The sequence below is a fragment of the Zeus faber genome, assembly GCF_960531495.2.
Source record: "Zeus faber genome assembly, chromosome: 15".
Lineage (NCBI taxonomy): Eukaryota > Metazoa > Chordata > Actinopteri > Zeiformes > Zeidae > Zeus > Zeus faber.
Window position 1 is genome coordinate 10413457 of NC_137194.1, and position 27704 is coordinate 10441160.

A 27704-nucleotide genomic window follows, 5' to 3' on the forward strand; every position below is an offset into this window, starting at 1 on the left:
TCATCCCATCAATATATATCTTTTTTGTTGAATTCGAGTGAGTGCGTGCCGTCTTTTCTACATTTTCTAGGAACATCGACCGAGATGTCAGCAAAGGGAACATCCATCGGCATTGATCTGGGCACCACCTATTCCTGTGTGGGCGTGTTCCAGCATGGCAAAGTGGAAATAATTGCCAACGACCAAGGCAACAGGACCACCCCGAGCTACGTGGCCTTCACCGACAGAGAGGCTCATCGGGGACGCCGCCAAGAACCAGGTGGCCATGAACCCCACCAACACCATCTTTGACGCCAAACGCCTCATCGGCAGGAAGTTTGACGACCCCGTCGTGCAGTCCGACATGAAGCTCTGGCCTTTTGAGGTGATCAGCGATGGCGGGAAGCCCAAAGTCCAGGTGGAGTACAAGGGAGAGAGCAAGGCTTTCTACCCGGAGGAGATCTCCTCCATGGTCCTGGTGAAAATGAAGGAGATCGCCGAGGCCTACCTCGGGCAGAGGGTGTCAGACGCCGTCATCACCGTTCCGGCTTACTTCAACGATTCCCAGAGGCAGGCCACCAAGGACGCCGGGGTGATCTCCGGACTCAGCGTTCTGAGGATCATTAACGAGCCGACCGCAGCCGCCATCGCCTACGGACTGGACAAAGGCAAAAGAGGAGAGCGGAATGTTCTCATCTTTGACCTCGGCAGGGGCACCTTCGACGTCTCCATCCTGACCATCGAGGACGGCATCTTCGAGGTGAAGGCCACCGCCGGAGACACGCACCTGGGCGGGGAAGACTTCGACAACCGCATGGTGAACCACTTTGTGGAGGAGTTCGAGAGGAAGCACAAGAAGGACGTCAGCCAAAGCAAGAGGGCGGTGAGGAGGCTGCGCACCGCTTGCGAGCGCACCAAGAGGACCCTGTCCTCCAGCTCCCAGGCGAGCATCGAGATCGACTCCCTGTTTGAGGGAGTCGACTTCTACACCTCCATTGCGAGGGCCCGCTTTGAGGAGCTCAACTCCGAGCTCTTCCGGGGGACACTGGAGGAGGTCGAGAAGTCCCTGCGAGACGCCAAGCTGGACAAGGGTCAAATAAATGACATTGTTCTCGTTGGCGGCTCAACGCGAATCCCCAAAATCCAGAAGCTGCTGGAAGACTTTTTTAACGGCAGGGAGCTGAACAAGAGCATCAACCCGGACGAGGCGGTGGCCTACGGAGCCGCGGCCCAGGCCGCCATCCTCACGGGGGACACCTCGGACAACGTTCACTACCTGCTACTGCTGGAAGTGGCTCCCTTGTCGCTGGGGATCGAGACGGCGGGCGGAGTCATGACAGCCCTGATTGAACGCAACACCACCATCCCCACCAAGCAGACCCAGATGTTCTCCACGTACTCGGACAACCAGCCAGGGGTGCTGATTCAGGTGTATGAGGGCGAGCGGGCGATGACCAAGGACAACAACCTCCTGGGCAAGTTTGACCTCACGGGGATCCCTCCCGCCCCGAGGGGCCTGCCGCAGGTGGAGGTGACCTTCGACATCGACGCCAACGGCATTTTAAATGTGAGTCGGCGGTGGACAAACGCACCGGCAAAGAGAACAAGATGACGATCACAAACGACAAGGGTCGCCTGAGCAAAGAGGAGATAGAGCGGATGGTCCGAGACGCCGAGACGTACAAGGCCGCCGACGACGTCCAGAGGGAGCGTATAGCGGCAAAGAACTCGCTGGAGTCGTACGCCTACAACACGAAGAGCAGCGCGGAGGAAGAGTGTTTGAGAGGGAAGATCAGTGAGGAGGATAAAAGGACGGTTGTGGAAAAGTGCAACCAGGCGATCGCCTGGCTGGAGACGAACCAGCTGGCCGAGAAAGAGGAGTATGGGCACCAGCAGAAGCAGCTGGAGAAGGTGTGCCATCCCATCGTTTCTAAACTGCACCAGGGGGCGCGCCTTGCCGGGGGGCGCGGCCCCCGGGACGGGGCCAGCTCCACCATTGGGGAGGTGGACTAAGAGGCAAAATGGTTTCGACCAAACTCAAACGTCATGTTCAGGAAAAAGGATGGTATGACTGTTGATTATAGTTATTCTTCTAATGTGGCTGTTTTTCTTCTTCTGATTCATTTCTGTTGATAAAAACATCGGACATTACGCCATCTTTTCCGAGTCGTCTCTTATGACGCTCATTTTGACATTTCATAGTTACGTTTACAGAGGCTTCCCACAAACCTCTGACATATTTTAAGATATTTTAAAGCTTGTGTGGACATTTTGCATTTGCACCAGAAACAATGAAAGAAAAAAAAAAAGGCATAGAAGGAAAAAAAAAAAGATAACTTAAAGAGGTATTACACACGGGAAGCAATCAAACAGGCTACGTTTATTAAATTAAGCTGTAAAATATGGATAATTTTAACTTCTTAAAAAATCCATAGAAGGCTTACTTCCGATATTTATCACCATCTGTTAGTTAATTAGTTGTCATTTATTAATTTTATCAAACACATTTATTGGTGTCTAAGTCTGGGAGCTAGACGGCCCACTGGGTGGCAGTCTTTATCTGTGCACTACTGTTCCCCAACCTTCCCCCTAAAACGAGTACAATATCTGTAAAGAACTGCAGTAAACCACGAATAGACGCACCCCATTCCGTTAACCGGGCTGAGGCTATTAATAAAGATATTGATGTACATTAATACATATTCAGAATTTTTTTCCTCAATCGTCTGATATCAATACTGAGTTTGACTCCTCGATTTAAACATTTCTCTGTTTTGTTGTGGGAGAACTGGAGGTCTTTTTTTTTAAAGCAGATGTAATTATAATAGTTATATGGATTTATATGGATTGTTGTTATTATGCACATATAAATCTGTGGTAGTTTAAATCAGTACCGTCACGTTTTGTTTATGCGCTTCCCTAAAGCCTATTTATGTTTTTCCATCACATTTTGAGAATGGATTATTATTATTGTGTTTGTTTTAATTAATCCACCCTCCCAACTCGAAAGCATATCCAAACCAGCCAACACCAAATAGTAATTCCACAACTGTAATGTTGATTTCTTACAGGAACCTCATGGGTCAATTGTCTCCATTTTAAATTCAAATCTATGAACTGGTCTGTGCTGTGGGTGCACTGCACTACAAGTCTGTGGGTGACGTTCTATTTTGTGAATGTTCATCCAAATCCACAGCTGACTCACCACAACCAGCTACTGCTGCTTTATCGAAATCACCACAGCTGCCTTTCACTTGTTGCACGTGCCTCGTCTTCTTTCCGGGAAAGGCGGACCCCGCCACCAAAAATGGATACAGCATATAGAGGAGCGGATGTATAATGCAAATTGCATGCATTGAATGACTATTTCTTATAAAGTTAAATGTAAAGAAAGTATATTATATATATATGTGTATATATATATATATATATATATATATATATATATATATATATATATATATATATATATATATATATGTATATATATATATATATAGGTTTAACTCTTTGGCTGCTGGTGAGGATTACTGAACACACTCCCTCTAATGAAAGGTATCGTAATCCATAAAATTAATTTGTAAAAAAAATATTACATATAAATATATTTATATATATATATACTGTTTATATATAAATATATATATACTGTTTATATATAAATATATATGTACTGTATATTCATATATATATAAATATATATGTACTGCATATAAATATATATTTATTTATAATATATATGATCTTTTTTTCATTCGAGGGAGGGGTTCAATAATCCTCGCCAGCAGCCAAAGAGTTAAAGCTAAGGGCTGAAGCGAGGGAGGGAGGATACTCGTGGAGAAGCAACAGATCCTCGGATGAAAAACAGACCTCCATCCCTCCATTAGACCCTCCATCATCCCTCCATCAGACCCTCCAGACAGCAATCGATGGAATATGTCGGTGGGGGGTTAAACTGCGCGTCCGATCGCGTTTCGCGTGGAGGCGGGAGAAAAAGTTGATTGGCTTTAGTTGTGCTCGTTGTGGATTTGACAGAGCGCGTTTGGGGAAAACGTCGGACGCACGGACGAGGAGTAAAAACAACATTTGGTCGCAGACTCGGGACAACAGGTAAAGGATTCGGTCAAAAGTTGAGTGCGTTTGTCGAGGAGATACAGCCGTTCCCATCTCCAAAGGAGCGGCTGTTGCGCTGTTTTTTTTTCCAGTTTTGCGGTTTTTTTTTTGTTTTTTTTTTACAAGACATTCTTCAAACATAGATATTAAAGCAAAGACATGATGAAACAACATCCCCTTTCTTTATCCTAGGTCTATTTTTTTTTAACCCCGTTTCCTGCACAGTTGACGTCAGAGTGGAGAGTTTGCGGTGAAACAGGTGTTTTTTTTTTGTTTGTTTGTTTTTTGTTTTTTTTTTTACTGTTGAAATCAATCCGTGCGCACTGAGCTGGACGTCTCTCCATCGGTCATTTATTTTTATTTTTTTTTGGGGGGGGGGGGGGGGGGAGTTGGCGGATAAATGACTCAGCTACAACGATCGGGCTCTTAATATAGAGTGCACCTAATCATTCCACCTTCGGGTGTTTTCGCTCCAGAGGGGGAGATTTGAGGAGGGGTTGGGATAAATCGACATGATCAGCTCGGTGTGCGTGTCGTCTTACCGGGGGCGCAAGTCGGGCAACAAGCCTCCGTCCAAGTCATGTCTGAAGGAGGACATGTCCCGGGGAGAGGACTCGGACAAGATCGTCATCAACGTGGGCGGCACGCGGCACGAAACCTACAAGAGCACGCTGCGGACGCTGCCCGGCACGCGCCTGGCCTGGCTGGCGGACCCGGACACGCAGGTCCCTTCCGCGGAGAACAACCCGGCGCCCAGCCCGGCCCCGGTCGCCCTCCCCGCGGGGGGCGGGGAGTTCTTCTTTGACCGGCACCCGGGCATCTTCGCCTACGTGCTGAACTACTACCGGACCGGGAAGCTGCACTGCCCGGCGGACGTGTGCGGCCCGCTGTTCGAGGAGGAGCTGGCCTTCTGGGGCATCGACGAGACCGACGTGGAGCCGTGCTGCTGGATGACGTACCGGCAGCACCGGGACGCCGAGGAGGCGCTGGACATCTTCGAGCCCCCGGACCCGGACGACACCGACGACGACCGGGACCTGCCCCGGAGGTTCGGCATCGAGGACTGTCCGGAGCGGTCCCGGGGCTGCTGCGAGGTCTGGCAACCCAAGATCTGGGCCCTGTTCGAGGACCCGTACTCCTCCAGGGCGGCCAGGGTGAGTCCGTATAATAATAATAATAATAACAATAATGATAACAATAATAAACAACAACAACAACAACAACAACAACAACAACAACAACAACAACAACAACAACAACAATAATTATTATACTAATGATCACAACAACAAGAACAATAATAATAATAATAATAATTATTATTATTATTATTTTATTATGGTTATAATTATAACAATTATTGTAATTATAATAACATTATATAACAACAGTCGTTTCATTTTGACATGAGGCCATGATACTGTTTTGGCACTTTCGCCGTTGGTGCGTAAAAGGCGCGCGCGCTGATGCCAAAATCAACAGGTGTCCTCAAGGCAGGAGGTTCCCAAACTGGGGTCCGCGGCCCCCGACCACGTGTCCTCGAAGGAATTGCAGGGGGTCCGGGCAAAATTGTTAATTTTTAAAATGTTGTTCTAATTTGACGCACTTCGATATATATATATTTTACCCACTGCACATATATTAGTCGGTTTAAGTTAAATATGAAACCACGGCAGTTTATTATTGGCAGATAGCTATACATGTGAAATATAAATATCGAAGTTTTTGGGGGGGGGGCGGGGATCCTAAGTGAGAGCCTGTTATGGGCGGCCATTAAAAGGTTTTGGAAACTCATGTCTCAAGTAAACTAACCAGGTATGTCTAGACCTGGGGTCCCCTAAACGGAGGTCCGAGGCCCCCTATGGGTCCTCAAAAAAATTGCAGGCGATCCAAAGCAATAATATAAGGTTTCCAATATTCCAACCATGGTCTTATCAAAATGTTGGCCCCCATCATTCTTAACCATACATCACAACATCACAACATTGCCGAACGCTTTACTACTAAGAGACTGGCTACTCAGCTGCAGCTTCATGCTTAAATCCAACGGCACAAAATAAAAAAAATAAAAACATTTTTACAAAGGGGAGCTCACAATTTAATGAGACAGTCACAGACTAACACAAATGTTGCATTTTATCAGACTTTGGACGGTTTTATTGACTCTCTTGCAGTTCCGCCAATCAGTTGTTTTGGTTGCATCCGTGTCCACGTGAGAGACTAGAAACAGGAAGTTGCGTCGCTTAATATTGACAACCTACTTTAGCCCACGTTGTATTGACTACTTCCCGCCTGGGGCGCTGTTGGCACCGTGCTCCGGCGGGTTATCTCCCAAATAGGAGCCTTTCTGTGTGGAGTTTGCATGTTCTCCCCATGCTCACATGGGGTTTCCTCCACCTCACGTCGGCAAGGACCCCCGTCAAAAACATGCACACATCATCGTCTGACCAGCGATGTACACTTATCACCTGGTCCCCGGGCGCGTCCACGTATGCTGCCCACTGCTCATGGCTGTGGCCATGGAGGAAGGACAGGCCAGGATGGGTCAAATGCAGAGGAACCATTTCACCGGCCACCATCAAAAGCATGTGCATGTGTGTGTGTGTGTGTGTGTGTGTGTGTGCAAGCATGTGTTGTAGTGTGGTGTGTTGTGTGACAAATAAAGACTGTTTCTTCTTTCTGCTTCTTTCTACAGCAATTGCGAAAGTAGTTCTGAATGTGATATCGCCGCTCCTTAAAACCTGCTAAAAAATACAGGTTTACGCTTTTGAAAAGGAGTGGCGACTTTCTCATTAGTAAAGCGTTCAGCAAGTTAAAATACTGTGCTTCGACATTGTGTTTGAATCTTGAGCGACTGCAGTGGTGGTACAAACATCATGTGCACGGCAAGTGAGTTTCCTCACGTCTAATGGGATACTGGAGCATTTCAAGTGAAAGACTTTCAAAGTGTTGAGCAGATAATGGCCGTGCAACAGAAGCAGTTAAGTGCTCATTGGGGTAAATGTGAAAGTAGGTCTCGGATGACACGCAGGAGGTTGTTAGGCAAGGTTGCGCCCTGATCGACAGTGTTCATCTATCTATGAAGGAAGGAATCTCTCGTCTGTCTGTCTGTATGAACTTGGATTATCTCAACAAACGATCTACTTCACGCTCGGCGGGTGCATTGCTGGAGACCCAAGGACGGGCAGTGTCAATTTTGTGCAATTTCGACACGCAACACGTGTAATATTAATAAACTTTCAATCAACAGCGAGCCAGCCGGGGGTGGGACTTCAGGGCTCTGTGACTGAGTCACAGAGGGTGACTTTCCTCAGCGGATGACTAACCGGCAGTTTGGTCTTCCATTGTGAATCACACACGACTCCATCGTTGATATTTTGTTAAACTGTGCCATTAAAATGTCTTAAAAAGTCGTGCGCAAGTCGGTCGGTAACAGGCATGTACTAGTTAGTCAGAAAGAGGATGGGGGAGAGAAGCTGATGTACTCACTATTCATTTTATTTAGCTATTCATGCAGTTGATTCGCCTTGTGCACTCCACAGCCCCTTTCCCACGTTGAAGCCGTAACATTGCCGGATAAAAAACGTCCGGCAAAGGCAGTGGGTAGTCATTCCCACGTTGTCCTCCTTCAGGGTGAAGTTCTGTAGGGAGTCTGTTCCCACCTCGATGACTGTTACAGATACAGTACGTTTCGCTCGCACGAGAGGTGTCCCATACTGCGCGAGACTAGGCAAAAGAATGGGTTTGGTTTTTTTCGACCAGCGCTCCGCTCCCCGTCTCGCGGCCCCTCCCGGACGGACTCAGTTCCCTTCGCTGAGAGAGCCCCCCGTCCTAATATTTGTACAAAATAAATATTCACAAAAACCCACTATTTGTGCTTTACTTGGATTCGGCTCGACCCCTAGTTTACGGAAATGATACTGCTTCCATTCGCACACACTTCCATTCACAGCCGTACCGGCATTTTCCCCAAAAAATGATACTAGGTCGAGAGTGAGGAAATTCACGAAACGACTCTTACGGAACATCGACACCGGATCCCTTCCCCACACGATGCCAGTGCGGAACATTGCCAGTGGATTTACGCCTTTCAGTGCCAGTGAGAAAGGCGCTTACAGACGAGGCCATGCAGTCGGAAAGCTTCTTGAATCGGCTGATTTTAGCTGCATTTCCTCGTGGCATTAGCAGGTATAAACTAAGAGAATGAGTTTTAGAAGCCGTGGTAGTGATGGCCACTCTAGCTGTGCCTACTTGTTGATCATCCTTGTCGTCAACATTTCTCACTATGATTAATGATAATGAATGACTGGTGAATTTGAATGTTTGGTATGCCAACGTTTAATAAGGTTGATATCACTTCCATCCTCAAAGGGCTTCACCGGCCCGCATTCACGGAATAGTTTGACGGCACCTCCGACCCCGAAACTCCATGAAATTACCGTTGGGTTTTATTCTACTTCCTGTCCGGCTCTTTCATGTATGTATGTGTGTTCGATATGTGCATCCTAAAAGGATGCAGAGTGCATTTTCAGATACTCACGTTACCTTTATGGCCTTTTTATTTTCAAAGAGCCTCGAAGCCCATCCCACGTAATGTGATTCTTAAAAGCCACGGTCCATCATTTGCACCATATCCACTCGGATATTAACAAGGGACAGAGGTTGTCTTAAAAAGCACATCAGTGGCTAGAGAGTCCACACTGGAGGCAGAGGGTGCCTTTCTCTTGGGCCTGAGAGTTTATAAGAGATGAGTGAATATAATAAGAACACTTACAGCCATAACACAGGGGGTAAGTGTCTTGGTATTGCCAAACTTTAATCCAGTGAGAATGCAATGAAGTGACAAAACTATTGGGACTCTTAATATGTAATCAAATTGTACCGTAGGCTGCTTACAGTATGTAGATGCATAGAGAACCCGTTGCTTCTCGGCGACTAAACAAGGCATTCTAATTTCAAGCACTTGAAACAATCATCCCCCACGCTACATTTCATTAGCGCTAAGGTCTCGTCTAATTAATCACAGTTGATATAATGGGCTTTGCAGTGCTCTTGGTGGCGGGCAACGGGCACCCCTCTTCCCGGTCACAGGAAATAAGGTGCCCTTTTTGTTTTGCTCCCAGGGAAGGAACACCAAATCAATTTGCCATAGGGAGCATAAAGAAACCTGTAGTATTTGTCATTTTAGAACAAAACCTGTAAGATTATGGAATAGTAACATATAAACCACCTCTGGCAATCAGAGTAGCTCGAACTAAAGCCTATGGGGAACGTATTCAAATATTTGAAATGATAAATGAGCTATTTTTCAACCCAGGCCTTACACCGGCCACAACATTAAAACCACCGACAGGTAAAGTTAATAAGATTGCTCATCTCGCTCGTCAAGGGGTGGGATATATTAGGAAGCAAGTGAACAGTCAGTTGTTGAACTTGATGTGTTGGAAGCAGGAAAAATGGTCAAGCGTAAGTATCTGAGCCACTTTGACAAGGACCAAATTATGACGATAGACGACTGGGTCAGAGCATCTCCAAAACGGCAGGTCTTGTGGGGTGTTCCTGGTATGCAGTGGTTAGTACCTACCAAAAGTGGCCCAAGCAAGGACAACCGGTGAACCAGCTATGGGGTCATGGGAGCCCAAGGCTCATTGATGTGCGTGGGGAGCAAAGTGTGGTCTGATCCCACAGAAGAGCTACTTTAGCACAAATTGCTGAAACAGTTAATGCTGCTACGATAGAAAGGTGTCAGAACACAGTGCATCACAGTTTGCTGTGTATGGGGCTGTGTAGCTGCAGACCTGTCTTAGTGCCCATGCTGACCCCTGTCCACCAAAGCATCCACAATGCTAATGTGAGCATCAGAACTGGACCATGGAGCAATGGAAGGAGGTGGCCTGGTCTGATGAATCACGTTTTCGTCTACATCATGTGGATGGCCGGGGTTAGGCTCCGATCCGATGGAGCATCTGTGGGATGTGCTGGAATAACAAGCCCGATCCATGGGGGCAACTTCCAGGACTTAAAGGATCTGCTGCTAACGTCTTGGTGCCAGATACCACAGGACACCTTCAGAGGTCTTGTGGAGTCCATGCCTCGCAAGTCAGAGCTGTTTTGGAGGCACGAGGGGAGGCTACACAAAATGAGTGGTTACTAGTGGTGGTTTTAATGTTGTGGCTGATCGGTGTATTAAAATAGCGGTTCCCATTGTTTATAATTATTCATAGCACAATGTCATTGAACGCTGTACTATGTAGAAATTGACCACTCTGTTGCAGCTTCTCATTGGGCTTAAATGCAGTCCAAAAAAACCTGTAAATTCTTCATTCAAGGTGAAGGAGGACAGTGGTAGGATTATCAATAGTGAAGGGAGTCTGGTGAATTATATAAATAAATGATGGGAACCAAGACCTAAGGCCTGGGTTTAAAAATAGCAAACCCATCATTTAGAACCTCCGATCTTCCAACTTGGCTATTTAGGATTCTTCTTCATCTATGAGGAGTAATGAGGAGGTAGAATTTACCGTACAGCGGCGGAGCTCTCTGTTAAACCTCCTTTATTGGCTCTTGGATTTTAATTATTAGTATTATTATTATTGTTTACGTTCTCAAAGGCGCTGCATTACAAAGATGTGATTTCGGTATATTATCATCTCTCTGTTGGTGGAGAAGAAAACCGGGTAACACACTGCACAGGCAGCTGCATCAGAAGGATAGAACATTTAATCCAGTGTTAATTATGAGATTTATCCTCTTGTCTTCTTCAAATTAAATTACCGGGGCCCGGGTGGGAACCTATTTGTGCCTTCCACCATCCCAGTTCCTACCGGAATCAACCCCTGCTGATCTGCTTCCCGTCCCGTTCCCCCATTGGACGTGATTTCTCACACGTAGTCGGCGGCGCGCTGCTTTTTGGGTGGAAGGCTGCTGGACCGCCGCTCTGCGATCTCAGGATAGAGGGGCTTTGTAAATCCCGTGTAATTATGTTTGTTTGTTTTCCCCTGGTCCTAGTTGTTTGCTGGAAATAAATTGGTTCCCCCTCGCTGTGAGATCAACAGATGCGGTGGAGGGAGGATAAAGAAAGTCTTGCACCTCTGCGTGCGTTGTCTGACGGACCGGAATTACCCACAGCGAGTCACTTGACGTCAACGAAATGTAAAAGTTCGCCCTCTGCTTCCTGTTTATGGGATGCGCATCAATCGCTTTTTCGTGGCCGAGGGATTGAGCCGTTGTGACATGTACGTCAGAAAAAGGGCATTTGTTTTTGACGTAAGCTGTTCTTTATCGATTGTTGGCTGACATCAGTGTGATGTCTCCCTGTTGAATCGGTGTCTTAACAAAGTCTCGTCTCGTAATGTTGGTTTTAATATCATACAGAGTTGTTAGAGCTATATTTTAATGCTGAGAACGTCTCAGTTTTTTATTATTAATATTTTTTTACCTCAGATTTCCTCATTTCTGGTTCCATGAACACACTGTGGCTAATGAAGAGTTCTGTATGAGAACTTTTCCAATGTTGCAGTTCATAAGAATCACTCCTTCTGTTAGCAATTAATTCTATGAAGTTCAAATTTAACTGAGTTAGAGATATCTAGACCAAATGTCTCAAACCGCAGGCCCGGCAGCCACACACGGCCCGTGAGAAAATTTAATGTTTATAATATATTCTGGCCAAAATCTGGGCAGAAAATTAAAAAAAAACGAAATGCTTAATTAATCCACACAAGCTTATTTCATGTGTTTAGAATATTCAACTGAATGGAATATAATTGAATAAAACATAGCTTTATATAAAAAAAAGCTTATATTTTGAATGTATGTATTTAATTTATGTAATTATTATATCTATTTTTATTATTAGGCAATTCTAAGGAGGAAAAAAACCCCACCAACAGGACACTTTGTTTTTCGCTGTTCAATGCAGGAGAAGGGGAAGAGAACCTGGCCAGCGGCCCTCGGGTATTTGGATGACTTGATCTAGACTCTCCAAGTGTTTTAATGCAAGGACCCATTAAAAACCCAGGTGAAGTCCATCTGCTGACCGAGCAGTAAAACTAGACTGAGCCGTCGGACTAATTCCTCTTCCCTCCAGTGAACATTTAAGTCGGTTTGAACATTTGGCGGCTGTTGGTCCAGCGAAAAAGCCCCGTGCCGTGGCGTGCCGTCCACAAAGCGCTGTTTCCCCGCATGCGTAACACGCTGCGATGCCAAACAGCTGCAGGTTATGACTCTGATCAGGCCCTCAGCTGCTGCTCCCCAGTGGTGCCCTGCCAGCTCCCTGTCTCAGGTCCTGGTTTTTCCAGCTGGTCCCAGACATCCGTCCCCTCCGGGGGCCGCGGGGGTCGTCGGTAGCCTGGCACCCGCCGACCTTCCCTGTTTTGTTTTTATTCCCTTGTGGTCCCAGTGTTTACATTGTCTCATTATCAAATGTTTGATCAGGTAGAGCGTTGGCGCTAATAGGTAGTTGTTTATGTTATGCAGTTGCAGCAGTTCCTATATTGTGACAGTGCTTACATTATCTGTTTTTATATCATTATATATATATACACAATATGATGTACTTTATATATAAACAATATAATGTACAATATTATTTATGCACTTTGGTCATTTTAAGTCATAAAAAAAGAAACACAGAAAACAAATCATATGAGCCATATATTTACTAATAGCAGCATAAATACATGCTGATATAGTGTATAGTGTATAGTGATATAGTGTAAGTGGTGGTGTCCGGGTTTCTCCGGCCATCAATATACTGACACACCTTTTTGAGGCAGCAAGGGTTAACGGCAAAAGCAGAGGCACATAGTCATGAGATACAGACACGGTGGCACCTCCAGTACAACACACCGAGGATCGCCACACAGCCAGACAAATGCATCTGTAAAGACCACTGCAAGACACACACACACACACACACACACACACACACACACACACACACACACACACACACACACACACACACACACACACACACACACACAGCTATGGTGGGGCGTAGGAATTCTATAGTTATCAATCGAATTGCATGGTTAAGACTGAGCATTGAAAATATCGGTTTAATTTGACGACAATTTAGATACCAAAGTAGTTCATTGCTTCAGTGTCGGCAAGAATAGAAGTAAAGGTTTGTGCGGTGATGAAAGTTGTAATCTGATATGTTCACTGATATTTTTACATTTTTATTTTAGAATCAGAATCTGTTTATTGGGCCAGGTACGTTTTCATATACAAGGAATTTGCGTCGGTAATAGTTGGTGCATTGTAGCACATACGAGTAACATAAATCAAAAAGGCTTAACAGTCTACACAAACTAAAAAAGTGGATAGAAAAACATCAATAAAGGAGGCTGTGAGAGGCCGTAAGTGGCAGTTAGGATGCAATATAAATATAAATATGATTATAGTGGGTTTCTGTATGTGATTAATAATTGTATACCCCACAATGAACATACGGAGTGGTTTGTCTAACTTATTTCAGTGTTATTGCAATATATCATATTGCATAGTTTATTTTAAAGCAGTCTGGTCTGGTCTGGTCAAATGAACTGGTATTGATACAAGTATCATTAAGAAACTGGTATTAAACTTAACTTAGATGTTTCAGTACTAGTATGCATATATACTGTGTGTGTATATGTGTGTGTTTATATATATATATATATATATATATATGTATATATATATTTTTTTAATGACCCACCCACCCAGCCCTACATACACAACACAATTACCCCCAGACACGCACAGGTACAGGGACAGGGTTATTATTAGTTTACTGCTATGTACCTTTTTTTATCCAGAGCAGAACGTCTTCATGTGAACTCAGACGTCCTTCCCAGAATGCCCCGGGGGGAGATGGTGTGCAGATAGCTGGCTCTGTTTAGGTCTTGAATAAACCATTTGGCGTTTGAATAAACCCAACACTGCATGAACCTGGCGGGTTCACCATTCACATCAGCGCAGCGGCGCTCGGGGATTCACCTTTTTATTGGTTGTGACTGGTTAACTGTCGCAGTGTGTTTATGTCAAACAAAAACGAGGTGCGATCGTAATGTCTTGTTTCCAGGGGTGAGGCCGAGGTCTCAGCCACACCGCGGTGGAATCTACCTCCTCTTGGTCATGAATACTTTTAACAATCAATGAAGTCTCAGACTGATAGGTAATGTTCTAATGGTTTGGATCGTTTAGCATTCTGTAGCTCTAAGAACCAAATAAAAACAACTTTATTCGACGTCACACCGCTCGGAATTAATGCTGTTAAAAAACGAGAGTGACATGCTCGTAAGCTGTTTTTTTTTTTATCCCAAGCTCCTAAAATCATAATGTTCGTGCTCGACTGTATAGCAAATAACGTCCAAAGGAGAGAGAGACGGAGAGGCTTGATGGACTTATCACTGCAAATGGCAAGGTCTGAATAAGGCCTGTCTGACATGCACACGTGACTTCTTATTTCTCTGGGATAGATCAGAATAAATACAAAGGAAACACTCACACTATCATTCAAGGATCCATTGTTCAATAGCATGATTTGCGTTTTGGTAAATTTTGAGTCTGGAAAAAAAGCAACAGGATGTTTTGTAAGTGAAAGTCCTGATATTATCAGGTTTTGTCATCCTGTGTATAGTCGTTGCACTCTAAAAGACCCATGATGAGTGACGTCATTAAAAAAGAAATAAAAGTACTTCCATTTCCAAAATTCCATTTTGTATAGCTCATTTGATGAGCAATATTATTTAATCACGCTACAATCTATTGTTCTAGTCACATTCGATTCTTACATTCAGCATTTGCAAATCTGTGATCAATTGTGCAGTGGTTGTGAGTTATTTTGAGTTCTTTCAGCTGTAACACTGTCAAAACGCTCACCAGACTCAATTTGAATATTTTCACAGCCCACAATATTACAACCCCCCCCCCCCCCTTTTCTCAGAGTATGTTGTCAGGGATGTTCTGCAGCTTTCCGTGTTTTTTTTTTATTATGTGTCATGTAATAATATTCATGTCCAACTCTTCTGTTCGAGAAGGCAAATGGCTTTGGAGCGTCCAATCTCCGGGTAAACCCTTTCTTCTATTGCCTTTCTAACACTTGCTCAATGCTAAAATGTCTCTTTCTGTCTCACCTGTGGTGTAGAGCACTTACTAATACCATTGGTGGTACCGTCCAATTGTATCTATCATCCAATACACCACATTCATAAGGTAATAATAATAATAATAATAATTAATAATATCCATTACTTTTATAACACCTTCCATACACAACGTGCAACTCAAAGTGCTTTAGATTAATACATTACATTTAAATGCAAGCAAAAAGTAACAATAAAAAAGCACACAAGCAAAATGCATTGAATAAAAATAGGTAAATATTATACTGGGAACTATAATGACAGCTCCTAGTTGGCTGTGCTTGAACATAACCTCCATTCAATATTTTTGCCTCTCGCTTTGCTGTGAATGATGGTGATGGTACAGTCGGTTTGTTAAATGTTCTCAGTGCATATGTCGCCTTGGACGAAAGCGTTGTGCTAAATTACCTAATGTAATGCAAAGCTATATCGTCACATCCAGCTCATTGTACGTGTAAATCACCTTATTTAACCTCCTGCAACAAACACAGTTATTTGGTGAGGACCGCACTGACACGACGTGCCCTTTCTGATCGACTGTTTCACTAAATGGATATAATGAGCGGCTGCAACAGGCTGCACCGGCTTCCTTTGGCCGGTGCTGATAGACAGATGTGGTCGTCACATCATCCCACCTCAAAATACTTTGTTTATTCGTCAGGACGCTCTTAATTATCTGGCACCAGCTGTATATCTGTCTCCATTGTCTGCATTGCTCCTGGGTAGGAAATTATAGATGAGAAGAATGGAATGAAAACATTTGTGTGTGTGTGTGTGTTGGGGGGGGGTGGGCGTGTGTGTGTGTGTATGTGTGTGTGTGTGTGTGTGTGTGTGTGTGTGTGGTGGTGGGGAGTGGTGTGTGTGTGTGTGTGGGGGGGGGGTGCACAAGAGTGCATTTTATTGGGGCATTATGTGTGCATGTGTGTGAGAGAGCCCAAGCGAGGTTGTGGTCCGACACCCAGAGCAACCTAATTAATTTGTGTGAATGAAGCCTGTTGAAACCAGACAAAGGTCACTCAAGTACATAATTTAATTTTGTGCATAAATTTATCATCAATTAAAGCAAGTGATTAAAATAAAAATGAATTCAGAGTCGAGGATCAGGGGGTAAGGGATAATTTGTTGTTGCTTTGGTTGACACAAAAATGTAATGACTCTCACAGTGCAGTTGCAATGTTTGCTCTTGATTGTGTGCGTGTGCATGTTAGCTGAGGTGGAATAGTGGTGAGGCGGTAAAGAAAGATTATCCACTGGCGGATGCATTTCCCGCCTGCACCGTGCTCGAGAATGACAACGCCTTTGAAGTGTTAATTTCTTGATTCATGTGAAAATTTCATACAGTATATAACAACATATGAGAACACTACGAGCGCTCCTCTACCACACGCTGCGGACACAGCAGCACGTGGCGATGCCATTTGTATCTCTGGTCCATAACAATACTGGGTGTCAAACCGTGACCGAGGTAACTCGCTGGTGTCCGGGGTGACAGTTTCTAAATCTCCGGGTCTCACGGGACGTTGTTAAGGCTTCTAGGCTTTTCCTTCTCGTCCCGTGACTCGTGTGTTGCCCTCAAAGGCCCATGGGACGTCGATCCTCTGGGTGTTGGTGTATAACAAAGGCCGCATGATCCCCACAGCGGTTTGGAATTGTCCCTCATGGAGCTGCATAAGGTTGTTATGGTGCAGGACCTTAAAGCATTTCTCTGGTACCTATAGGTAATTATGATAGTGGATATTTGAACGGACAAATAAAGAAATGTGGACATTTTATTGGAACCATGGATCATTATGTGGTTACAACAGTCATGAGTTAAAAACAACATATATTATGTTGGCCATTTTAATTTCATCATTTAGTCATTAATATTTGAGATGATGATTGTGGGATTATGAGATCATCACTTGCGCTGCAATGTCTGGGTGCGGTCATGGGTATAACCGGACACAATGCTTTATTTGTTTTTCTGACTATAGAACCAAATACTATAGAGTAAAGTGATTTGTGGGATTGCTGTCAGAAATAAATGGTTGATAAGTGCATTCATCACACAGGTACATATTTAACCAGCTGGAAGATGAGTAGGTTTGGAGAGGCATTACAATTTGTCCAGGCTATAGTAAACACAAAGGACAGGTCATGTTTTAGCTCGCACACAATGTCAAGAAAAACACACTGATGTGGCTATTGTGCTAGATTGGGTTAATGCCAGATGATTTTAAGAGCCAGGAACCTGCCAGAAGGCAGTACGTTGACTCACTATTTTAATTGGATATGATAATAATAATAATATTAATAATGATAATAATAATAATAATAATAATTAGAATAATAATAATTAGAATAATAATAATAATAACCTTTATTGTTATACCACCTTTCATACATAACATGTTCTCAAAGGGTTTTACATTAATACATGCATCAATCAACGAGCAAAATAAAAAGGGAATATTCAACTGAATTTCAATTTTGCGTCATCAATTTAGGCCTGGGAGGATCACGTCCACTCCTCAGCAAATGGTTTTCAATCATTGTTTCACTTGAATTTGTAGTCTTGAACTACCCAAATTCTCAAATAATTCTCAAAATAAATTGACATTATGTTCTCTGATCATATTACCTAATAGAAGCATGTAAAGTGAGAAAATCAAGGGCCCGAGGCAGTTCCCCTGTGCAACGCCAGAAGTGATATCATGTTTCTCTGATACATGATCTCTAAGACGGGTGAAAAACGACCTGCCTGCCACGTACGTTCTGCAGCAATTCAAGGGCACATTCAGACACACCAACCCAGTTCTCAAGAAGATCTATGAGGATGTTTAGGTTGATAGTGTAGAAGTGCAATAACTCAAATTGAATTCTTGTTGGCGTCAGTGCGAAGTCTTAAATCATTGACCATTTAGTGAGAGCAGTATGGCCCTGAAGTTGAAAATCTGATCTGAATCTGCTTTTTCGAGTACCTCACTTCAAAGCGAAAGATCTGGTATGGGCCTCCAGGTACTTATTCAACAGTGATTTCACAGCAGTTTTTGAAAGCGTCACGGAAAAAAAACCCCGTCTCAGAGAAGAGTTTGCGACAGCCTTTTCAAGAAAAAATAAAGTAGAGGATAGAGTAATGAAGTAAAGTATGAAGAGAGCAGGTGGAAGATTCACTCTCTATTACATATCTTTTGCAGCCATTTCTGCAACAGAAATAGTAGTAAATGTCCTCATGGATGCTTGCCTTTTATAAGGTCGATGAGTGAAATTATGATTGAAATCCGCCTTATAGTTGTCATATTGTTTTCAAGAAAACGTTGCAAATTCCTCACATTTTTGAAATCGAGGCTTGGTTTAAGCAGTTGGTCAATGGATTTTCCCCATTTCCTTTCACGTGATCCCTCGCTGCTCCCGAACAGAAGTATTTGCCTATGGTGATGATTTTCCACTTAGGGTTAGATTTTCTTTTTTTTCTCTTTTTGACCTTGAGAGAGGCCACTTTGTTCAATGTGTCAATTGGATTGTTATTGAAATTATCAAAAATGTAATGTGCTGAGCAGTTGGCTTAAGTTCCTTTATGAGCTCTGAGAGCTTCAGTTCTGCTGTTGCACCTGGGAACCATTATTTGAGCTGCGGTTTCTTTCATGTTCCCGTTTATGGTCAAATAATATCAGGGAATAAACCAGTACAATACAGTAACGGTACAGTGGTCATAAACAGACATATGGACAAAGGCCATTACGTTTGAAACTTGTTTTGCGTCCCCAGAACAGATAACAATTATGAATGAAACTCAGTCCTTTTGAAATGAAGGTTGCGGAAAGCCGTGAGAACTTCTCTATTCCTCGCTCCGCTGACGGCAGGGGACGACTAGTAAATGACAGAATCTTGTGCTGGGCAAGCCTGTCGAGCAATTAAACAACGTGATCAGACACTAATATTATCTCGGGGATTTTATCATTGATTTCACTGATCGTTGCACCTAGGGAACAACATATTGTTTCCTATAGATAACTGTGAGGATTAATCTGATGGGGGTTCCACAGTTTAGTCCTTTGACTGGATGTTGACTCTGTGTGCACTCCAGTCCGTCTTCATTCTCTCTCGTACCCCCATTTTCAATTCGTGCAGATTTTGTAAACCCGTTCTCCGATCGGAAAGTTGATTTTGAAGGTGCAGGCGATGGTGAAGGTGTGTGAATGGGTCGGTCTTTGCTTGTTCCCCACTGGACCACAGCTCTGCTTTTATCCCTGGGCTTTCCTATGCGGGCACTTGGAGGGCTTTCCTTTGCACTGGCTTCGCTCGACCACGCTTTGGAAAGGTTATAGTGTCATTTAGAGACGGTTCTTCGTTTTGATCCCGCTTAGCTGTGCTAGGTCGTGTCAGGTCTTAGGCGATAGGTCAAGATCCATGCGTCGTGAAGGTCTTCAAAGAGCGTCCTGGGTTCCAGTCTTGAAGACTCCGGTGCAAGCGGAGCCGTTCTGTGTCCACACACACACTCACCACGCAGTAGCTGGTGTTGGTTTATAAAATAAAAGAAACAGTAATCTTTTAGAAACCAGTTGGTAGAAGGAGCCCCTTTTAATATTTTAAGAAAGTAGTGGCGAAAATGGAAGCGCAGTGGAACAAAGCGAGACATTGTCCCTTCCTTTGAAAAGACAACGATACATTAAAGTGCCAATCTCAGAGATTTTAATTTAAATAAATGTCTGTTAAATCACTATCCATCGCCGAATGAGGTAACACAAAGGGGGGTTGAGACGATGGCCCACTGATGAAAGCCCTTGCATTTGCAGTATTCGCCACCGGGTGTCCCTGGCGACTTTCCCGCCGTGCATTCAAGTCACAAGCGGCGCAGTCTCACCCGGTGAAGCGTTATCCATCACCACGCGGCGCTTGGTCCACCAGAGAGGGTGGGCGGAGCCAACGCAGCCGACTCGGTAGTAGCAGTAGACGCCCAATCCTTTTGCGAATTCACCCCAAATCGACATTTAATACTTAATGATTGTTTTTTATTAAAATGTATTAAATCGTTCCATCTCATTGGACTCCCCGGACATGTCCAGGGGGGCGTGTGTGCGTGTGTGTCGTGTTATCTGTCTCTGTACTGATCCTGTGACGCCTCCTCATCCTGCCACTCTGCGTCTTATAGCTCAATAACAAGGCTCAGGGTTACGGGGCCCAGAGGGGAGATAAGTACCTTATCAACCGGCATGCTGATCAATAGGCTTTTTGGGGAGATGTCGCTGCCTGTCAGTGTGACATGAGGGGCCAGGCCTAGTGACTTATCCATCACCAGAGGCCAGTTTCTGTCCAGCAGGACAGGTATATAATATAATTTATATTCCAATATAATATTAGTTATATCATCACCTGGCAGCTCAAGTCACACGAACACTAGGAAGGGTCTCCCTACGTAGGCTGTAGACCAACACATATTTATCTGCCGTCTAGTCCGGGTACTTGAAACTCTTACTTGTATATATTCCTCGTGAGGACTGTTTTTTAAGCTAAAACTAAAATAATCTGGACCAATACTTTTTGTCCTTGCTCCGCCCTCTACTTCCCAGGATAATTGCTCTACATCTATTGGTTGGCAAAACTAAGAGTATATATATACGGTATATCATATGGCGGTGATGCTGAATCAATGCATTGCGGCAGGAAGTGCCATTAAAAAAAATAACAAAAATGCCAACACCATGAGTGGTGGCCTTCAGAAAGTGGAGGCTAGGTTTTCCTTTTTGATCTATATGTAACATGTTTTTGTTTGTCCTTAATTTGAAAGAAATATGGAGATTTATTTTCTCCTGTTTAGTTAGTCAGTGCACACCGTGAGCAATTCCCTCTGTCTGTGAGCGGCACAGCGTTTGATGGGTGGACTTAATGGAATTGCATTTTGCCACACACCATGATTCATTTAGTGTGTGCGTCGCTGTAATTGATTTGAAATAGCACTATTTTCCCTAAGAACCTCTGCTTTCTCTGAGACAAATTGCTTATCTGGAAACAAGAGCTTTGGCGGCCAGTCAGTGCAACGGATTGTTCTCCTGACAGCTAAATACATTTTGCAAGGAGCCCCGATGTGGGCGAGGACGCGCTTGTTACAGGTCTCTATTGCTTGTGTCCACTTACGGTCTGTCTTTGTTTGTCCGTCTCTTCCAGGGAGTAGCGTTCGCCTCCCTTTTCTTCATCCTGGTTTCCATCACCACCTTCTGCCTGGAGACCCACGAGGCTTTCAACGACCTACACAACCGGACAGAGTTGGTGGTTAAGGGTAATACCACCGTGCAAATCCAGACATGGGAGATAGTGACCAAGCCGATACTGACCCTCGTGGAGGGCGTATGTGTCATCTGGTTCACCTTTGAGTTCCTGGTGCGTGTCGTCTGCTGCCCGGACAAGGTGGTGTTCATCAAGAACATGCTCAACATCATCGACTTTGTGGCCATTTTGCCGTTTTACCTAGAAATGGGCCTGAGCGGTTTACCGTACAAAGCCGCCACAGACGTGCTGGGCTTCCTCCGCGTGGTGCGCTTTGTGCGGATCCTGCGGATCTTCAAGCTGACGCGGCACTTTGTGGGTCTGCGCGTGCTTGGCCACACGCTGAGGGCCAGCGTCAACGAGTTCCTCCTGCTCATCATCTTCCTGGCCCTCGGGGTGCTCATCTTCGCCACCATGATCTACTACGCCGAGCGCATCGGAGCCCAACCCGACGACCCCACGATGGCCAATCACACCCACTTCAAGAACATCCCCATCAGCTTCTGGTGGGCGGTGGTCACCATGACGACGCTGGGCTACGGCGACATGTACCCCAAGACCTGGCTGGGCATGATGGTGGGGGCCCTGTGCGCACTGGCCGGTGTGTTGACCATCGCCATGCCTGTGCCCGTCATCGTCAATAACTTTGGAATGTACTACTCGCTCGCCATGGCCAAGCAGAAGCTGCCGAAGAAGAAGAAGAAGCACAACCCGAACCCGGACGTACCCACGGACTCGGTGTCGTTTGGAAAGTCAGACACAAACTCCCACAGAGACAGTACGCAGAGTGACACATGTCCCCTGGCTGTGGAGGAGAGCGTCTGCAGGAACCGCTCAGGTTAGACTCTTCTCTCGTGGTGTGTATTATAATTATATCCATTTTGCAACATTTTATTTATACACTTTATATATTGATGAAGTCAATGGTTAGTTAAGGATTACTGTTGACATTCATGGAAGAGTACTAAAATGGAACACTAATGAGAACGTACTTCTGTGCTTAAAACAATGTTAGCCGTCATTATTCTGAACTAAAGAAAACTCAAAGGAAAGTTATTTTCTGAAGTTCAATGAAATTAACAAACTTTACGATTTAGGTTTTCTTTTACTTGTTTCAATGCTGTCGCTCAAGTCAACCTTTTGTTTTAACCAACGAGTATAAACTGGATTTATGGATTCCTGCCTTGTCATTCTAAATAGTTTCCGCAATCGAATCTAACCCTAACCCTAGCCTTAACCCTAACCCTAATCTAATTCCAAAAGAAATTACAAGTCAACAGTCTTCGACTAACAATGTGGGCCATGCTAAAAATCCAAAACAGTTAAAAAAAACAAAAAGAAACCGGGATTTTCAATTTTTATCTCATCTCCTTATGACTCAGCGACAAAAAAACAATATTACATTTGCAATATTGTACATAACTATATATATATTTGTTTGTTTTTGCAGATTATTTTTTTTCCAAAAGTATTTAACCCAATCCCATGGGTGCTGTAATTGTGAGCTCAATAACCAGCACATTTCTACTGTTATCCTTCCTCAAGCTTTTTCCCTGTGTTCCTGACACAGGAGGCCGTCGTATATTACAACAACACACCGTGATCCAATTACACCGCTAGATTGCTGTCAAATTGGATTTCATCACAGAAATATATTTTTTTCATTCAATGTGCCTCTACCTTTCTCAACCCCCCCGAGGGAAGCTCAGTAAAAGCTTTGACATTTCCGTTGCTGCTTTTTTTTTTTTTTTCCCCCATCTTGTCAGACTCCAAACAGAACGGAGCGACCGTGGCCCTCTCGGAGGAGGAGGGCTGCAGCCTGACCCAGCCGCTGTCGCCCAGCGAGAAGTGGTCGCTGCGCTGCTCCAGAACACGCGACAAGGCCAAGAAGGAGGTCACGTGCCTGCTGCTTACCACCGGAGACTTCTCCTGCCCCGGAGAGCCCACCATCCGAACTGGTACGACGCATCGGAATCGGAGTCGGAATCGTTTTTCTATTTTCGCCGGGTACATTTACATGAACAAGGAATCTCTTGTGGTGAGGTTTGGTGCCCTTCAGTACAGACCGTGAGCGTTACAAAATAAAAAGCTTAACCGAAAAAGGGAGATTCAAAATAATAATAAAATAGAATAAAAAAAATATTTAAATGAAATTTTCAAAATCAAATATCATAACATTTTTTGACAGACACCTAATTAAGGTGCTTATGATTTGTGCTTTTTTATGATATGAACACTCGACAAATATTTGAGGAAGATTGCTGAGTAATGTGGATAGTATGACCAAGCAGGTGGAGGCGTCGGTGAGCACCATCTATAAAGTTCCGAAAGTTGCATCAATGTTCTTTAATTGAGCCTTTAAGACAACATCTACAGTGACTCCTTCACAATGATAAGACCAAAATCTTACCTAGAGGATATCTATTCTGACATTAACATTTGACAGTTTGAATGAACTACAATATTAAGGAAAACGGAACGTCCTCAGGGCTATTGATATAATCTGGGATAGCCGGGAGAAAAGACTCCATTTCGGTGATTGTTCATCCGTCAGCTCTGAGAAAAAACATATTAAAATGTTTTGTTGCACGAACAGCATCATCTGTCTACTTGTCTGCTCTCGGGAATGTCATTTATTTCTTGTAGGTTCTCCAGCGACTCTCGGATCATTTGGTCGCTCGGGTTGTGCAAAAACGATGCTTCTCTGAACTCAGGATACAGTATACAGTAAACTTGCCGCGCCTGTCATTTTGCGCCGCCGCCGATTCGTTATTTCGTCAAACCTTTTAAGATATGAATCTGAAGGGAGGGCCGATGAAACGTGAAACCATTTAACGCCGAAACGGTGTCAAGACGCGGTTTGTCCCTAAAAGCTGCGGGTGCGGTTCGTCACGCGAGAAAGGAAGCCACGGAGCCACGGAGGCGCCGAGGCAGTGGAAGCGTTCTTGCACCTGTTTCCAAAAGGCTGTTAAAAGGAAACGATATTTCAGTGTGTCACTTAAAAGCCTCGTCAGTGTGATTTCGGAAATGGGTGTGTGCTGATGGCCTCTCTTTGCGGGCTGGCAAAAAAAAAAAAAAGTCAGTCATCTGGCTTGTGAGAAGGGGGCGGGCGCTAGAATGGGTGGTGAGGGCTGAAGCAGGTGATTCCCTCCGCGGGTTCCTCGCATTGCCGACAATCCATACTGCGCCGAGTCGATCTGAACCCGACAGGGGAGGCGTGTGTTTGCCGAACCCCGCTGGGAAAGCGGCACCCAAAACTCTCGGAACGTGGCTCCACCATTATGACCAACGCTGGCGTGCACACAGGGGGTCCGGTCCTGTCTATGACGGAAGAATATTTACGTTTCACCCATCCGTCGTTATCCCTCACCGACTTATTTCCCTTCTTCGGGGTCACACAGCCTATTCCAACTTCCTAACAGTCAAACAATCGCCGGGTCGGATTTCAGTGATCCCCCGGCATCATACGGTGGGACTTGTCTTTATGTGTCTTAATCACGTTGTGCCTGGATCGTTTCTTGAAACGGTTTTCGATAAAACCTTGTGAACAAGCTGCTTTTTCTGAAGATCTGGAAAATATGTTTCGGTGAAAATCGTTGGTGGCTTCCACACAACAGGGGATGTGGACTAAAACCCTGGACTGCACAGGATGTAGGCAGGGTGTGCTGTATGTAATATGTTAGGAGGGCTATATGGCAGGAAACCGTGGGGGGAAAACAGATGTATGGAGCAGGGCTTAAAACACTTAGATGGTTATCGGTGCCAGGAAATGCGTGCCTAGCAGAAGCAATAAGGTGGTGTGGATGAAGTGATGGAGGCTGTGACAAGAAGTCCAGAGCTTTTAAGACTCCTCTGTCACCATTAATATGCACGGGGGAAGACGAAGAGGCATCATCTTGACGATCACTGCTCGTTTCCTTATGAAGGGTGTATAATGGAGTGGCAAACCATCTAAGAGGAGGATGCAAGCAGACCTAAGACAAACAAGAGAGCAGAGGCAGGGATAGCAAGAGAGCAAGAGTGGGTTTCCACATTCCCAAATGACTCTTGTAGGTGAATGGCATTGATAGGGATCCATTAGCAGCATGGGTGGTCAAGTCTAAAGGCTTTTGTTGACCTCTGGAGCTCTGATCCGCAGTCGCCTTCTTGAATATCTCTGTGTTTTGGTGGAATCAGGGGCAAGCTGCCAGAGAGCATTGCAGTGTGTCCCAGAAACCAGCACTATGTGAATTCCCGGTGTGTTTCTGTGTATAATACGCTGGATTTCATCAATTTCAACTTCAATCATCTTAATAGCGCAATCACAAACATTGGACAAATTACTCACGGGAAGTCAAAAGGAAGTCAAAGGAATTACACCAACATTGCAAAACCTGACGCTCCTCCTCCTCCGCGAGGCTTCTTCACATTCGCAGCAGAGGGGTCTGGCAGCTCAGTTGTTTGGCCGCTGAATGTTCCTCCGTGATGCTAAAACTGAAATTAGACCTATTTGAGGATATAAGCGTTGCAGTTCATGGCGTGGGAGCACGAGTGGAGGTTGACGGGTCTGGGGGCGAGAGGTGCTGCCTCCGAAACAGAGTCCAGTGTGCACAGCCTGTTCAGAGAGCTCTAAATCTCAGCGGCCATCGGGACAACTGCAAGGCATTGATCAACAGCGTTAACACAATTTGCACAACAAGCGAATGAAAAATGACGTATTATATATACCTTAAGTTCTGGCGCTCTGTTTGTCCCCATCACAGAGAGCTGTAAAGACATCCTCGCCGCCACAGGAAACTACGCCCAGCCAGAGGTCACCACTCTCACCTGATGAAGAGAAGAGACGTGAACTCATGTTGCACCCAGGGGGTCGAGCTTTTCCTCTCTTCCCCTCGCTCGCCCTGACGAAAGAACCGTGGAGGGGGTCGTTTTTTTTTTTTTTTGTTTTCTATTTTTTGGAACATGCTTTCATTCCCATAATCACGCAATCCAAAACCATGTGGTAGAGAATCGATGCTTCATGGACATATCTACACTCATCTGTGTGTCTCAAGGCATGTTGCATGTATTGCATGATCAAGCATTGTGTAATGTACATTAAAAACAACAGAAAACACAGCATATCATTTAGTGATGTGTCTCAGCTTCATAGGGTCTAAACTCACTCTGTAAGTTTGGATTTCATTTCACTGTTTTCGACTATGACGTATCGCTGTCACGCCTTTGTGAACAAGGTTTTTGTGTGCAAAAACAGAGTGCAAGTTAATTTTGGAACTCTGATAAATGTTAGTATTTTCCATGAATGGTGAAATTCCATGAAATTCTCAATTGAAAACAGAAGAAAAAAGTCTGAATATGGGATTGAAGAGCAAAAAATATATATAACTGTGAACCCCAGTTGGTCCCGAGCTGACTATACTGCCATGGAAATAGGATCCAGAGTCCATCTTTCCCGTCTTGATAAAGCGGGTGGGCCCCCTTCTCCTGCCGCTCCACTGCCGTTTAACACAGACTACTGGGACGACACGCAGACAAGAGACGGCATGCTACCGTACAAATTCTGCACAGGGAAAAAAAAAAACGTCTATAAGTGTCTTGTACAAAGAAAAGAAAATCTATGGAAAATCTATAGAATAGCGTCGTCCGTCTATTATATTGGCTGTATACCATTGATGCATCCGGACCGGTTGAGAGAGGACCAAACCTACAGCAGGCTCTATCAGATTACATAGCAGGTTTCCTAAGCATCATTAGTGAGGACATATTAAATATACATACCGTGACATTAGTTCCATCAGTTCCAGTTGTGCCTAATGTTGAGTAATGGAGCTTAAGTGTGTGCAGTACTGTAATTCGATTTTGTTCCCAAAATACTTTGACTTGTGTCGGATCTGTGTAAGTCCTTGTACGTTGTTTCCGCAGAGGGACAGGAGGGAGGACGGCTTCTTTCACTGGTGACTTAATATATTTCTCATGGTCAACCATAGTTGCCTTATGTTTAGTAAAGAGGGAAAAGGGAAAGGTCATTGTTTCTTAATTAGATTTAAGGCCAATTGTTATGCTGACACATAAGTCTGTAGTTATGTAAAAGCAGAGTTATATGTAGCAAAGCATAATATAATAAATATTGTATTCTATGTATATGACGTGCATATGAATCAAGAAGAAAAAATATTTCAAGGTAACAAATATTATTATTTTGATAATTAATTTCTCTACTTTTTTAGCCTCTTTTGCCACTTTCCCTGCCGT

At 44.4% G+C, this 27704-nt stretch overlaps 2 protein-coding genes across 2 annotated transcripts; both read left to right on the forward strand.

Moving 5' to 3' along the window:
• Positions 1-84: 84 nt before the first annotated feature.
• On the forward strand, positions 85-1992 carry hspa1b (heat shock protein family A (Hsp70) member 1B; the record flags this gene model as incomplete). Its single annotated transcript, XM_080014588.1, is given in 3 exon segments — positions 85-224; positions 226-1549; positions 1552-1992. Coding segments are annotated over 3 exon segments (1905 nt in total).
• A 2612-nt stretch (positions 1993-4604) lies between these two features.
• Positions 4605-26424, forward strand: kcnc4 (potassium voltage-gated channel, Shaw-related subfamily, member 4; the record flags this gene model as incomplete). Its single annotated transcript, XM_080015692.1, has 4 exons — positions 4605-5246; positions 21375-22311; positions 23240-23431; positions 26216-26424. 4 exons carry the CDS (start codon positions 4605-4607, stop codon positions 26281-26283), a joined length of 1839 nt encoding a protein of 612 aa, XP_079871818.1. The 3' UTR covers positions 26284-26424.
• Positions 26425-27704: the final 1280 nt, after the last annotated feature.